This window comes from Actinia tenebrosa, unplaced genomic scaffold (assembly GCF_029948245.1).
Source record: "Actinia tenebrosa isolate PJP-AT-01 unplaced genomic scaffold, QUT_ActTen_1.0 PGA_scaffold15__27_contigs__length_11533743, whole genome shotgun sequence".
NCBI lineage: Eukaryota > Metazoa > Cnidaria > Anthozoa > Actiniaria > Actiniidae > Actinia > Actinia tenebrosa.
The window spans coordinates 7216951-7232697 of NW_028292575.1; the positions used below are offsets into that span (position 1 = coordinate 7216951).

A 15747-nucleotide genomic window follows, 5' to 3' on the forward strand; every position below is an offset into this window, starting at 1 on the left:
GATGTAAGTGTTTCTCCTTTTGCTGGTAATCTAGCTCATAAAGTCCATGAATGGTCTAAGATCACCACAGACCCTTGGATTCTACAATCTATTCAAGGTTATCGTCTTGAATTCGAGACAAAACCACGGCAATTTCGTCGTCCGGTCTCTCGACCTCTTTCTGACTCAGATCACGCTTTAATTGCCTCTGAGGTCGAAAAATTGCTCTCTAAACGAGCGATCGTTAAAACGAACCATCTTTCAGATGAGTTTATCTCGAATTTATTCTTGGTTCCCAAAAAGACAGGTGATCTTAGACCAGTCATCAATCTTAAACCACTCAATGAGTTTGTTCGTACTATCCATTTTAAGATGGAAAGTATAGATTATGTCAAGCATTTGTTGCAACCAGGCGAATTTATGGCAACAATTGACTTAAAAGATGCTTATTTTAGTATTCCTATTCATCCTAATGACCGGAAATATTTACGGTTTACTTGGGAAAATTCGCTTTACGAGTTTTCATGTCTCCCGTTTGGGTATAAACTAGCCCCTCGTACATTTACGAAAATTCTCAAACCCGTCTATGCAGCCTTGAGATTCCGAGGCATTAGGGTTGTATTCTATATTGACGACACTTTGGTGATCGGCAAAACAGCAGAACAATGCTCTATTCATTCGCAAGAAGTGTGTGAATTTTTGACACGCTTGGGATACACCATAAACATTGCTAAATCCCAGCTCAACCCTTCGAAAACAATAACTTTTCTTGGGTTTGTTATAGATTCAGAATCCATGACTATATTGCTTCCTGAGAGTAAGATTGAAAAGATCGTCTCTCATTGTAAACGGCTTTTATTGAACTCCGCTCCTACTGTTCGCGAGGTCGCCCAAGTTTCGGGTCTCTTAGTTTCTGCTTTCCGAGCTGTAAAGTATATGAAACTGTTCTATCGCTCGACCGAAATGTGCAAATCTGAGCTTATTTCTCGTGGCGCTTCTTTTGAAGACCCATGTCCACTGAGTGTCCAAGCACGCGACGATCTACAGTGGGTAATCCATAACATTGCTGATCATAACGGTTTAGCCTTGATTGCATCCGCACCCGATATCACTATAGCATGTGACGCTAGTGGTGTGGGTTGGGGAGCGTGTTGTAATACACTTAACACAGGTGGTTTGTGGTCTCTAACCGAAACCACTCATCACATTAATTATCTCGAAACCTTAGCGGCGTTTTTCGCTCTGAAATGTTTCACTAAAGAATTGCGCAATGCTCATGTCCAGTTACAAATCGATAATACGACGGCCGTTTATTATATTAACAACATGGGTGGAATTCACTCTACCGCTATTAACCAGCTATCAAGAACTATCTGGGAATGGTGCATAGCTAGAAACCTAATGCTCAGTGCCGTCCATGTTTCGGGTATTCATAACGAAACTGCGGACTTTAACTCTCGCCACTTTAATGACAGAACGGAATGGAGCCTCCATCCCACTGTGTTTAAGTGGTTGTCGCAGGCAACGTTCGATCCTGATATAGATCTTTTTGCCTCGCGCCTGAACGCCAAAGTGCGTCGTTTTGTGTCGTGGTCACCAGATCCGTCGGCTTTTGCATGTGACGCATTTTCTCTAGTTTGGAAAGATTTTAATGCGTACGCCTTTCCTCCTTTTAGCCTTATTGCAAGAGTTCTAATCCAACTGAAGAGAGACAAGGTCCAACGTGTGTTACTCGTAACCCCAGTGTGGCCTTCCCAGTCATGGTATCCCAGTCTTCTGGAAATGTCTACAGCTCGTCCAATTCTACTGCCCAGGTGGCCCAATCTGCTGATCCTGCGTCACAACGACCAAGTCCACCCTCTTCGAGATCAGCTTCAACTGGCTGGTTGGACTGTGTCAGGCAACAGCTCGTTGACCAAGGCATTTCAAAAGACGCTGCCAAAGTTATCTGTCAGTCTTGGTCTCAGGGCACCTGCAAGCAATACAGTGCAGCCTGGCACTACTGGTGTAGCTGGTGCGGTACTAGGTCGCTTGATTTATTTCAAGCACCTGTAACAGCCTTTCTGGATTTCCTTAATGATGTATTTAACGAAGGCAGAGCTTACAGTACTGTGAATACCTATAGGTCAGCGGTGTCCACAGTCCTAGAAGTTGTTTGTGGTCGCAAGCTCGGCTCCGACCTCCTAGTGACACGCTTTATGAAAGGTGTGTTTATGGCCAAACCTCCTCAGCCCAAGTACAGGGATACATGGGATGTCGGTGTGGTGACTGAGTATCTCGAACGTCTATCTCCCTATTCTGGTCTGAAGCTGAAAGAGTTGACCCTGAAGGTGGCCGCCTTAATTGCTCTAGTTACTGCCCAAAGGTGCCAGTCACTTCATAAGCTCAGCCTCGATAACATGTCGGTCTATGAAGACAAGATCGTATTTCTAATAAAGGACCGTATTAAGACATCTCGACCAGGAAAGACTTTTCCAAAGGTCGAGATTCCACGCTTTGTTGAAAACATTAATTTGTGCCCACGTGCACACCTCTTGCATTATATTGCTCAAACTGAATCCCTAAGAACTTTGGATGAGGGTTCAGTGAATCAGTTATTTATTTCATTTTGTAAGCCCCATAGGGCAGTTCGCTCGTGCACCATAGCTCGTTGGCTTAAGAATGTGCTTCAGCAAGCCTCTGTAGACACATCAATCTATAAGGCTCATAGTTTTCGTTCCGCAGCTAGTTCTGCAGCCCTACTTAAAGGAGCCTCCATTTCAGACATTTTGAAGCTAGCTGACTGGTCGGCTGCCAGCACGTTTAATAGGTTTTACAATAAACCTATCGTTACTACAAGCAAATCTGTAGGTGCTATTGTCTTGTCATAATAATAAAGACTATGACCAGTACATTTTGATTGCATCTTCTTACTAATGTCATTTGGCATCATGTCTTTAAACACGCATAATAAGGGCATAATGTGTAGTATGGTGAAAGAGAATTGAAAATTAGACAAGAGGTAAACTTACCTTGAAGGATAATTGTAATTCTATGAGCCATATGGAACATTATGACCTTATTTTCCCACCCGGGTCGGAGCATGATATATGACTTCCCAACCCCTACTAGTGTTATGATACCAAATGTTCTTGTTTGTTTTAATCTGCACATAAGAAAAGGAGAGGCCTGGTCTGTCCGGCGTTCACATTATATACCTGTTTGCTATTTGTATAACAATGGTTTTCTTTGGAATGTGGGCTTTGCGCATGCGCAAGAAAGTACGCATAATAAGGTCATAATGTTCCATATGGCTCATAGAATTACAATTATCCTTCAAGGTAAGTCTACCTCTTGTCTAATTTTCAATTATAACCGTTCCTTAGGGCAAAGTCATATTTAGGTATTGTTTTCAAGGACTAAGTGTTTTCACTCTCAGAATAACAAACTCGTCAGTAACTTGTCCACAAATTTAAATTAAAAACCTTTAATTAATCAAATTAGAATTTTTCATTGTATAAAAATAGGTTTGAAAAAATAGATTTTAAAAGCCTGAAATGTTCATATATTAAAAGGCAGAATGTCCCTGTTGTAGTTTAGACATATTTCGAATACGTAGTTGAAAAACTCTTCGAAGACTAAGATTCAATTTTAATTTTTCAAATCTCAAGGCTCTGTTATAGAACAAGAAAAGCAGTTTTGGGGATATAGAGGGATGTTTGGCAAAAAAAACCCAACTATATAGAGACCAGGAAAGACGCCCTATTAAGGACTTTTAAAAGTAGTTAATGAGATAACATGAGATAACAATTGCGCTCGTTCTCATGTTAATGACTTAAAATGGCAGTGTTGAATTTTGACTTCTTAATAATATAAATATCTGATTTGAATTTTATTTAATTTTTGAAAATATCAAATAAAAATATAATGTGGTATAATGCATTATTTATACTTGAAGCCACTTTAAAAGACTCCATTCATTATTCATGTGAGGGGTGTGGCCGAGAGAAGCATTCTTAACAACTTCCTTGTACAATCTGTACACTTTTAGTAGCCTAATTTAGAGGGCACATCATTTTCCACGCAAAACCGTGAAACAACTCCCCCCTGAAAATTTAGTACTCTTTAAGATAAATGTCAAAAGTTTTTGAGCCCAATTGGCTTTCAGCTAGAAGGGTCGATCAAAATATAATTAGTAAAAGTATCATGGTTTTACATAGTTTTTGATCAGTATTCAGTCGCAGCATATATATAGTTTTCTATGAATAAGGTTTTATGGAAAGACGTCTTGCGGATAATTGATTCAAATAAAATCATTTCATTTTTATGGAAAGTGTACTACATCTATTTTGAAAATCAAAGACCTTTTGCATGAAGATATAGGGCGATCCTACCGCTATAGGACGTAGTACGTCTTTTTGGAGCACCCTGGGGAATGAAAAAAAAAGACTAGTCCTTCTTTAGCACCAGGATCAATCTACCTTCGTGTATAGCACCTCTTACCGCTCTGTAAAATATTAATTGTGTTCATAAAGTTTTTCTCGGCTCATCCTTTTGCTTAAATTGCACTCATTCCTTCAAAATGAACGATTTGCTTCAGTCCAACATCGATCTGTTCTGGTGGAGAATGGCCAAGGAGTAGTGACATCAAGACCAGTATGGTCAGCAGTCACCATCAGTTTGCTTGTCAATCATCAATCTGTTCCACAGTGCTTCCACACCGGTTTCCATCATTTTCGTCATCTCTGTATTCTTCAGCACACCGCTGACAGTTTGGACCGTGGACGAACCTTTGAATCTTTGTACAGGGTGGATGGCCCCAGTCCTGGAAAACCATGTTGAGACTTGTGTCGGCATCAATCATAAATAGTTTTAATCAGACAATTTAAATTTTGAATTAATTCGAGGGGATCAATCAAATTTCGTCAAATTATATCAGGCTAAATAATGTAAGATTAAATTATTCCATTTCATCCATCCAATCACTCTTCAATTTTCAAAGGGTTCAATGGAACTACTTATATTGAGCTTGGACGTGTTGTTTTCCTATTTGACTACTATCATTTCCTGGATGACGATGATGATGATGATGATTATGATTATGGTGATGATGATCTTGATATGATGATGATAATGATGGTGATCATGATGGTGATGGTGGTAGTGTTGGTGCTGGTGATGATGATGATCATTAAGATTACAGTGATGATGATCTTGATCATTTTGATGATAATATGCATGGTCTAAAAAACGTTCAATCCCACAATGACTGGGAAAACAAGCCAAGGCTGAAAAGGTCTACTGTAGTATTTCATTTGAGCTAGATTACCTTGATTCTCTCGTAAGTGTCGCTGATAATACCAATAAACAAACTGAGGACTACATATATGAACAGAGAGATGAAAACATAGAGGTAGATCTTGCTGAATACCCAGATATAAATGTTACGTTTCTGCATCTCGCTGTACGTCATATACATATCATCTCCATTGATCAATGAGAAGAGACATTCTGATACTGTTGACAGGTTACGGAACTGCAAGTTAAAACAATAAAAACGTATCATTTGTGATTATGGACCGCGCCATATAGGATAAAAATAAATAAATAAATAAATAATAATAATAATAATAATAATAATAATAATAATAAAATATAAAATAATTATAAAAATGTGTTCACCGTTCTATATTTTTGCTTTTGTTTTGGGCAGGGAAAGGGATACTATTCTGATACTATTCACAACGTAAGGATCTGCGCGTCAAAATAACAAAATATTGATTGTCACATTTTATTCGTGGTTTGCATTTCTTCACGTCTTACGTGTAAAACGCCATGTTGAAAGGATATCTTTATATCCTCCAACATGACAGCAACGTGATGATAACGATACAGTACCTTAGGGTGGTATGGTCCAAGCACAATCCAACCACAGAACATAAAACCAAAGTAAAGCAAAGCTGCACAGACACAAAAACGAAGCACACTGGGTCCTGATGCTCGTAAGGTTACTAACAGAATCTGGAAAAAATATTTTTTTTGTTGGTCATTTGTGCCAGAAAGTTACGAAATCGAATTTATCACTCTGGGAGTGGAAGGAGACCCTGAGAAGTCTTGTAACGACCCAATTGAGAAATCCCCCAAAAATCAGGGCTGTCAACCCCCAAGATATTCAAATCTGGAGAATTGATAGGGAAGGGAAATGACGTCACAGCGCAAAAAAGCGCGCGAAAAGACGTCTTTCGCTTTGTAACATTTGTTATGATTGGTTTATTTCTGACCAATCAGATTATCGCTTATATTACAATGGCCTGCTTGCAAGAACAGTTTATGAGGAACGTTTTGATTTTGTTAGCGATGTAAAATAACACAAACAACACCAAAATGATTGGAATTTTAATTATGGTTGTGAAAGTCGAGTCTCGAGTCGAGAGAAATGGTCAGCTTCGGGGATTATCCGGGAGATTTGAGACTCTAATCTGGAGACCGGGAGATACGGTCCAAAATCTGGAGACTCCCGGTTTATCCGGGAGAGTTGACAGTCCTGAAAAATGGTTCTCACTCTACATCATAAGCGACCCAATAGTCCCTTTCACAATTCCGTAAGCAATCTTGAAAGGTAGTTGTGCCTTTGCATCGAAGCGAAACAAACGGTGAGCTTCCAATGATAGAGAAGTGAATAATTGCCCAAGGTGTTAAAATAGGTCTCCATCATTGCAAGCTCACCATTCGTCTTGCTTTGATGCAAAGGCACAGCTACCTTTCAAGATTGCTTAGGGAATTGTGAAGGGGTCTTTTGGGTAAGTGAATGATGAAACAGCTTCATTTCAAGATGGCTAAGGGAACTGTAAAAAGGACTGTTAAGAGAGTGCCCAAATAATCTAACTAGATTAGAGCAGTATGCTCAGCCCTCATTCTTTACATACAAACTCGTTACCTTGTCTGAGCTAATAATAATCCTGAATGACCTTGCATTTAAAGCAAGATTCTGTGACTTATAAACTTCCTGTACTCACATTATACTTTTTCATGTATCCAAGGTATCTTAGCACACCAATCCAGGTAAAGAGTACCCCAGTGCCAAGGAATATACTGCAGGTATTGTACATAGAAAGAACCTATAGAGTAACATCACTGGAATATTAGATACATGTCAACCATAATGTTAACTTTATAATAAATGCACTCCTTTTTTATTTCATCCTTGTTTTAAGAGGTGACTAACAAATTCGTGATTCTCATTCCATGATTCATAGCAATACTCCGGTTTCAGTCAGCTTTTGTTCAGCTTTAGTCTCAGTTGTGCATTAAAATGTTCAGTGATTCAACCAGAACTTGTTGAATTTTAATCAAATCTTATTGTTCCGCACTAAGGCTGAGCAAAGGCAAACTCAAAATGGGAGAATTGGGAATTTAGAAGTCGAATTTTGCAAGGCAGAAAAACCTTAGCACCTGGAGGAAAGCCTTCAAACCAAAGAATGGCAAGCAACTCTATTTACATGTGATTATGGGTCAGAGGATTGAACCCTTGCTGAAGGTGGTTGGAGGAAGTGCAAAAGTAAGCACACAACTAGTGCGTAAACGGAAAAACGACTGACATGGTGGATATCGTTATATTCAAAGGAACATCATCATCATCATCATCATAATCATCATCAAAGGAAAACCAGTCACCATCATTAATATCATCACCATCATCATTATCAGCACCACCATCACCACCACCATCATCATCTTCACCATCACCACCACCATCATCCTTGACATTCTTACCACCATCATCATCATCATCACCAACACCATCACCATCATTATCACCATCACCATCATCATCACCATCAACGCCATCACCATCATTATCATCATCACCACCAACATCATCGTCATCATCATTATCATTTAGTCGCCATTATCCCTATCATCATCATCATCATCATCATTAACAAGCCACAATTTTGTTATCATCTAAAAGGTCAATAACCATACTAACTGTTGTCATTTGTTGTTTTTTGGAGTCAATAAGAATCTTGAAGATTGACCCAAGAATAGTGCAAGTGTCACTAATAACTATCAGAATGAACCACAAGTTGATCAGGTCTAGACAGTCCCAGTACGAGAGGTGGTCGTGTAACTCCTGCCTGAAGAATCGTCTTGTAGCCTAGGTCATGAAGTACAAATTAGTTAGCAATTTATTCACCATATAAGTTAACTGATAATGACTAGTGGTTACTAGTTGGGACTGTGTTGGTGTGTTGGTGTGTTGGTGTGTTGAATACAACAAGTGAATAAGAATGTCTAGTGGTTACTAGTTGGGACTGTGTTGGTGTGTTGAATGCAAGTGAATAAGAATGACTAGTGGTTACTAGTTGGGACTGCAGTGGGTGTGTTGAATACAAGTGAATAAGAATGACTAGTGGTTACTAGTTGGGACTGCAGTGGGTGTGTCGAATGCAAGTGAATAAGAATGACTAGTGGTTACTAGTTGGGACTGCAGTGGGTGTGTTGAATACAAGTGAATAAGAATGTCTAGTGGTTACTAGTTGGGACTGCAGTGGGTGTGTTGAATACAAGTGAATAAGAATGTCTAGTGGTTACTAGTTGGGACTGCAGTGGGCATGTGTCGCATACAAGTGAATAAGAATGTCTAGTGGTTACTAGTTGGGACTGCAGTGGGTGTGTTGAATACAAGTGAATAAGAATGACTAGTGGTTACTAGTTGGGACTGCAGTGGGTGTGTTGAATACAAGTGAATAAGAATGACTAGTGGTTACTAGTTGGGACTGCAGTGGGTGTGTCGAATACAAGTGAATAAGAATGTCTAGTGGTTACTAGTTGGGACTGCAGTGGGTGTGTCGAATACAAGTGAATAAGAATGTCTAGTGGTTACTAGTTGGGACTGCAGTGGGCATGTGTCGCATACAAGTGAATAAGAATGTCTAGTGGTTACTAGTTGGGACTGCAGTGGGTGTGTTGAATACAAGTGAATAAGAATGTCTAGTGGTTACTAGTTGGGACTGCAGTGGGGGTGTCGAATGCAAGTGAATAAGAATGTCTAGTGGTTACTAGTTGGGACTGAGTGGGCATGATGAATACAAGTGAATAAGAATGTCTAGTGGTTACTAGTTGGGACTGCAGTGGGTGTGTCGAATACAAGTGAATAAGAATGACTAGTGGTTACTAGTTGGGACTGCAGTGGGTGTGCTGAATACAAGTGAATAAGAATGACTAGTGGTTACTAGTTGGGACTGCAGTGGGTGTGATGAATACAAGTGAATAAGAATGACTAGTGGTTACTAGTTGGGACTGCAGTGGGTGTGTCGAATGCAAGTGAATAAGAATGACTAGTGGTTACTAGTTGGGACTGCAGTGGGTGTGTCGAATACAAGTGAATAAGAATGTCTAGTGGTTACTAGTTGGGACTGCAGTGGGTGTGTCGAATACAAGTGAATAAGAATGTCTAGTGGTTACTAGTTGGGACTGCAGTGGGTGTGTTGAATGCAAGTGAATAAGAATGTCTAGTGGTTACTAGTTGGGACTGCAGTGGGCATGTGTCGCATACAAGTGAATAAGAATGACAAGTGGTTACTAGTTGGGACTGCAGTGGGCATGTGTCGCATACAACAAGTGAATAAGAATGAAACTTAATAATAATGAAACTGTGTAAAAAAGTTTTGAAACTGGACTGACGCTTTTCCTACTGTCTATCTACTTCATACCTTCACCAGCTTGAAGTGCTTGCCCAGAGATCTGATGCAAAGTGCAAGGGAGCCAATACAAACCAAGATTACTGCTGCATCGACAGCAACATAGACATTTCTTACAGCAATATCATCTGCAATGTAGAGAAAATTTAAAATATAGGACATTGAACAAAGGAAAAATGTCTGACTTCTCTAGCTTTGCTACAGAAACTGAATTATGCTACATTTACAAATCTATGTTGGGTGGATTTGCCAGACAGCTTCAGGAGTGTTGTAGCAGGAGTTCACTCGCCTCTCAACTCTGGGGTGTCAAGTTGGATTCCTGGACTTGGCATTGTGTGAGTAGATTTTGTTAGGTCTCTCCCTTGATTCAAATGTTTTTCTCTGGGTTCTCCAGTTTTCTTTCACAAAATTCTTAGGCTAAATTCCAATTTGATCTGTGAGTTAGTCATGACTTTGATCAAGCCAGGGCTGTTTCAGGGTTGGATCTATGAGCTAGCCATGCCCTTACTTAAATCAGCACAGAGGTTGTTTTAGGGTTCAATCTGTGGGTAAGCCATGCCCTGACTTATATCAGCACAAAGGTTGTTTCAGGGTTAATAATCTGTGAGCTAGCCGTGCCCTGACTTATATCTGCCCAGAGGTTGTTTCAGTGTTCAATTTGAGTTAGCCGTCCCCTGAATTAAATAAGCACAAAGGTTGTGTCAGGGTTTTATCTGTGAGTTAGCCTTGCCTTGACCTTGTTCAGCCCAAAGGCTGTTTCAGGGTATTAAAAAAACTTTTTGAAAAAAGCCCTTGGCCTTGATTTTCAATGCAAACCCTTGTCCTAGCATTTTAACCACTATTACTATGACCACTAACCCCTACCATCTTGAAAGCCAGTATTCTTGCACTTGCTGGCTTGAGCTATTAAATCCACTGGTATTTTTCCATCATGGTTGGAATTGTCAAATGTTATCTAGGAGTTAAAAGTTATAAAGTTGTTTTAAGAAAGGATATGCCAAGCATGTCTGTTGTAAAAATTCCTTATGGAATAAATCTATTAATCTCACTTCATGATTGGTTGGAAGAACATGCTTTATGAGAACACATGCATTTTCTGTTTCCAAAAAATAGCTTTTCTAATTTGATTTTTTTAAACAAAACAAAAAACGTGATTTCTGAGTTGTGTATGCAGTCCTATGACTAAACGTTGTCATTTGATCGGCTTCATCCCTACGCACCTAGACCGAAAAGGATCATGGGGATAATTAATTCACAGTTACTAGCTGCCGAATACATATTATCTAACACGTCTTGAGCTCGCTTTTTTCAATCCCATTCAATTTGCTAAAACCATGCCTCGAGCATACGGTGAAGATTTAAACTGGCGAGCAGTTTGGATGACGCAATTTCTGGGTAATTTACCCGTTATCCTTTTCAGCCTAGGCTCATAGGGATGATCCGATCAACGACAATGTTTAGTCAAAGGACTGTAGTTACAAAGCGATTGGGGTCTGGCAGAATACTTGATGAGAAGTGTTGAGAGTTACTCTGCTACATGTTATGCTTCTTCTCACACTTCCCTTGTGTTCTGCCAATCCCCACATGCTTTAAAACTTGTTGTCAATGCTAGGAACTTAAGGTTAATTCTTTCTTATTGTGTTTGTTAATGCAGTATCTTGGTCTCACAAAAGTATAATGGCAGAATTTTTTGCATGCTCAGAGTAAACAAACATTTATTTTCTCACTTCTAAACTCTTCTAAATCCTTAGAAAGCGTGCTGAAAGGCATGTCTGTGCAAACACTTTTCTCTAGTTTCAATGGCACACATGTTTTCTATTTCTTCAATAACAAATTAAAATTTAAAAAGTAAAGAAAGCAGAATTATGACACACCAACTGAATGAAATGCTGATCATGGATACATAAAAAGTGAAACCTAAAGCAACAGCAATTTTAAAATAATTAAAATAATTATGAACTGACTTACAGTAATGTTGAACTCATAGCATTCTGGGTCATCTTTGAGATGAAGAGACCTAATTCCCGCAGCCGTGATAGAGATTTTAATAGACCTGCAAAGTAAAAATATAATTTATACTGTTTCTTACTGCTATGTAATTGAAACAGGGGGGTCATGGAAACCCTTATTCCTTGACATAAGATTTTTTCTCACAGTTCCCGAGTTTTCCTCCCTCCATGAAAATAATATGTGGAGTGAGAGTTGTGTGTGTGGGAAATGGTAAAGGTGGGAAGTGAATAATGAACATTGTGGAATACAGCAAATTCCCAAAAGAGTACCTTTTGCAAGGACCACAGAACATAATTTTGATTGGGGAAGGGGGCCAAGGACTGCTTAACAAAGGCAGGAGCACCTAGGGGGGGTTTGTGGGCAGGCCCCACTGAAAAAGTTCAGTTCTGACACCCTTAAAAGTGCAATTTCTAGTGTTTTGAGGGGCATTTACAACATATTTCTCGCATAAGGTATTGATTTTTTAAATAGCAAAAAAGTAATTTGAAATACAGTGGCAAAATTATTGGGGAGGGGCTATAGCTTCATTCCCACGGCTCAAATACAGAAGCCATTTAAGTGCCAGGGAAGTCTCCCAGTTTCTTCTGTTTATTTTTCATCCTTACCTATCAAAGTCCTGTGTAATGTTATTCCTGATACGGAAGCTTGTAAGATTTGCATCACTATGAATTGGTGGCAATAACTTTTGACATACTACATTCATAAATCAAGGAAAAAAATAGTTCAAACATTTTTGATAATAGCTGACTTTGCATAAAACTTCAACCTCTGAAATCTTTACCATACACTATTAATTTCATCAACTTGATGTAGTGACATGGATGAGACAGTTCCCCCACGTCCCCCTAGGCCCATATTTAAACCAGATAATTTCTGTTACATTACATATTATTACTGTTACATACTGTAATTAGTCAGTCTTAAAGGATACGCCAGTTTGTGTTTCGATTAAATATATAAGTGTGATTGCCAGGATCAATGAAGCCCTCTTGATATTCATACTTGCAGAGTTGAAGAGGGCGAGAAAGATTGTCAGACTGTATGGTTGGGATATAAATACCAACTGGTGTCTGTCGGATGGTATAATACTGGAAATAACACAAATATTGAAATTGTTAGAAGAGGAACATTTAGTAATAGTGCAGCGCAACCATGACGTCATCAAAATGAAGACAAAGGCGAAATTCAGACAAACAAACTTACAAGTTTACTTTCAGCAGATAATTTTCACAGCCGATCGCAGTTGATCTCAGTTTACATGGGATATTATTGTAACTTTAAGTAAAAATAATAAAATCGGTTCGTATAATCCTCGTAGCTGTTAAACAGAATGCAATGTTTGTCCAAATCTTTAAGCTATTTTTAGAATCAGTGCGCTGCACTATTGTCATCACTCAAAACTCCAGATGCTGGATTGGCCTCACTTCTGGGATCAGAAAACAAATGCAGAAATTAGAATAACAAAACAAGCAACTCCTGGATTTGAGTTGAGTTTGTTTGATGTGTTATTCTCTCCCTTGCCATGAAGGGTAACTTCTCCGGGTTCTCCGGTTTCCTCCCTCCATAAAAATCAACATGTGAGTTGAGTGTCGTAATTCTATAAAAATATAGAATGTAGTGATAGTGCAAGTGGAGGGAACCTCACAGAAGAGCCCCGTATGGGGAGTGGTGGTTGTAAAATATGTTATAAAAATATGTTATAACCCCTGCATCAAAATTGGATAACATAGGGCTAAACATTTACTGACAATGCCTGGCCAAAATTGGAACTTGTATGACTAATTTATAGAGGATAAAAAATTTATATTGACTGGTCACATTGCATTAACTGGGCACATGTTGATTAGTCTGATGATTGAACAGCCATTATCTATATCATTAGCTCTGAGACAACCTAAGTATCCCCCTACAACAAAATTGAGAGACAAGTTTTTGGTATGTTACATTAGCTAGTCAATCTTTAATAGACTTCTTTACTCTTAGACAGATCTTTACTTTGGTCATAACGTTTTCCCATTTTAGACCACATGTCATTCTCTTGAGAATAAGATTCTTCATTGGGATTGTATCCATGTTCATGTGTCTTCTCATGTGCAACCATTAAACGAAGAAATTAATGGTACTCTAAGGCCAGGAGTGACATGTAGTCTTAAATGAGAAAACATTGTATGCCCAAGGTTAAGGTATCTATTGCACAAACTATAAGTTATTTTGCTGCTGCTTACCTGAAAGACTGTATGTTGGACTTGCTTATAGTAATGTTCCTTTGTGAAGATAAAAACTCCATCATCTGAATAATCCAAAATGAAAAGATGTTTGAAGGTATTCAAGCTGTTTTCCATGTACGTAACAACTGAGAATAGTTCTTGTCCAAAGATAACAACCTTGAAACAAAAATAATAATCATACTTTTAAAAGGAATTTAACATTTGCCCACCTAGTCAGGTGAAAGTGTTCAAAGTGCAAAGAGGTGTGTACAAAGAACGGAGTTTGTTATTTTTGGAAAAATGTAACCTTATACACCAAATGGAGCGGAAGGAAAGGAAAAAGGTGGACTCAAGACAAGGACAAAGAAATAATTTGGTGACATGCATTCCTTCCTATGAGAAAACGAGGACAAAAGACCTGACTTTCATGTTGGTTGATATGAAAAACAACATGAAGACTGAATCTTTAGGGGAAGTCAACCAAATGTCGTCACTGCTCATCAAGAATACTAAATGATTTAAGATACACTACGACAATGATGATGATGACAGGAGATGATAATGATAAAATAATCACGTTATAAAATCAAACTCCAATAAATAGTTAATTACCTGGGCTGTAACTAAGAAAATCTTGAGCATTTGAATAAACAATTTCCAAGGTTTCCTTCCTCTCTTCTTAAACTTCTCATAAGGATTCATAAAATGAGCTTTCAGCCGTTTCCTCATGAATGCAATTCCATTCCTTTGGCTGCCGTATTCTTCAGAATCATAGATCGAATCATAATGTACAGAACTGTCTCTGTCATTAAGAAGACGTTCATTCACATCGTCTTCAATGTTTGTGTTTGCATTAATCGAACGAGCAAGATGCCTTGATCCACGAGATCCATAATGTACAGGATTCTCTCTCCCAAGTGGTCGAGGTTCACTCAATTCCTCATCAGTGTTTAAATTAAACGAACGAGCAAGATGCCTCGATCCACGAGATCCAACCCTCGTACTGATAAAATTCATGTTTTCAAAGGATCCTGAGACTCGGTCAGTTAGTTCTGTAGGATATGGTCTCAACCTTTGATAATCAGCATCTCTGTACTCTGTCATTTCTACTGAAAATCATGACTCCTTCGGTTTTGTCACATACGTAGTGAAATCCTTATTAAAAAATTACTTTCGAAAGTTTCTTTCACTTTTGTTTAAAGCTATATCTCCCTAAAAGCTTGCTATTTTCCTTCCTTGGGTGTCAAAAGACTGAGTGAATAAATATATAGCATAAAAATAAGATTTTTTGGCTCCAATTTTTGTTCAAGTTTCGTCTTGTCTATTAAATTTCTTCGTATATATAAACAATCACGTGCCGTCACGTGGTGAAGTGTTTTTTTCTCCTCGTCAGCATTCCGAATTCTTAGCGAGTTATAACCGAGTGCTCTCGTGAAGTGGTCGGAAAAAGCGGTGACCTAGGGGAGAGGGAGCGGGGAACACAAAACACTAGTGCCCAGTGTTCTGGGGAACACAAATCCCTGTGTCAGGGAATGGGATTTCCTATTTTCTAGTATTTTCCACGTACCTACAGTAAAGAAGTCACAGAGCGATCTGAGCGCATTGATCAGCTATGCCCCTTTGATTAGCTTTTAATTTTATGGCTTCGATTTAAGAAAGTGGAAAACAATTTCTCCATTTCTCACCTTTTTACGAGGTCGGAAAAATGGTTCTGACGTTAAAAATAAATAAATAAAAAAAAAGTTGTCCGGTCGAAACCATACGAAAATGTCTCTGGATAAAATATCATGCACGAGGGAGTTCGTAACCCAGCATTGTACTATTACTAGCTGACAGGGAAGGGAAGGGAAGAAAGGCAGTCATTTGTT

At 38.8% G+C, this 15747-nt stretch overlaps 1 protein-coding gene across 2 annotated transcripts; it reads right to left on the reverse strand.

Moving 5' to 3' along the window:
* Window positions 1-3831: 3831 nt before the first annotated feature.
* LOC116288470 (mucolipin-3) lies at window positions 3832-15414 on the reverse strand. 2 transcript variants are annotated; one of them, XM_089030309.1, is made up of 12 exons: window positions 14492-15414; window positions 13898-14056; window positions 12604-12760; window positions 12278-12365; window positions 11631-11715; window positions 10527-10617; window positions 9675-9790; window positions 7949-8116; window positions 6975-7076; window positions 5857-5979; window positions 5288-5494; window positions 3832-4802 (listed from the first exon to the last, which is right to left on the reverse strand). In XM_089030309.1, exons 1-12 carry the CDS (start codon window positions 14981-14983, stop codon window positions 4713-4715), a joined length of 1878 nt encoding a protein of 625 aa, XP_088886435.1. In that variant the 5' UTR covers window positions 14984-15414; the 3' UTR covers window positions 3832-4712. The 2 variants fall into 2 exon arrangements, with proteins under 2 accessions (XP_088886435.1, XP_031551125.1); XM_031695265.2 differs by having other exon boundaries at window positions 3832-4783; window positions 14492-15228.
* Window positions 15415-15747: the final 333 nt, after the last annotated feature.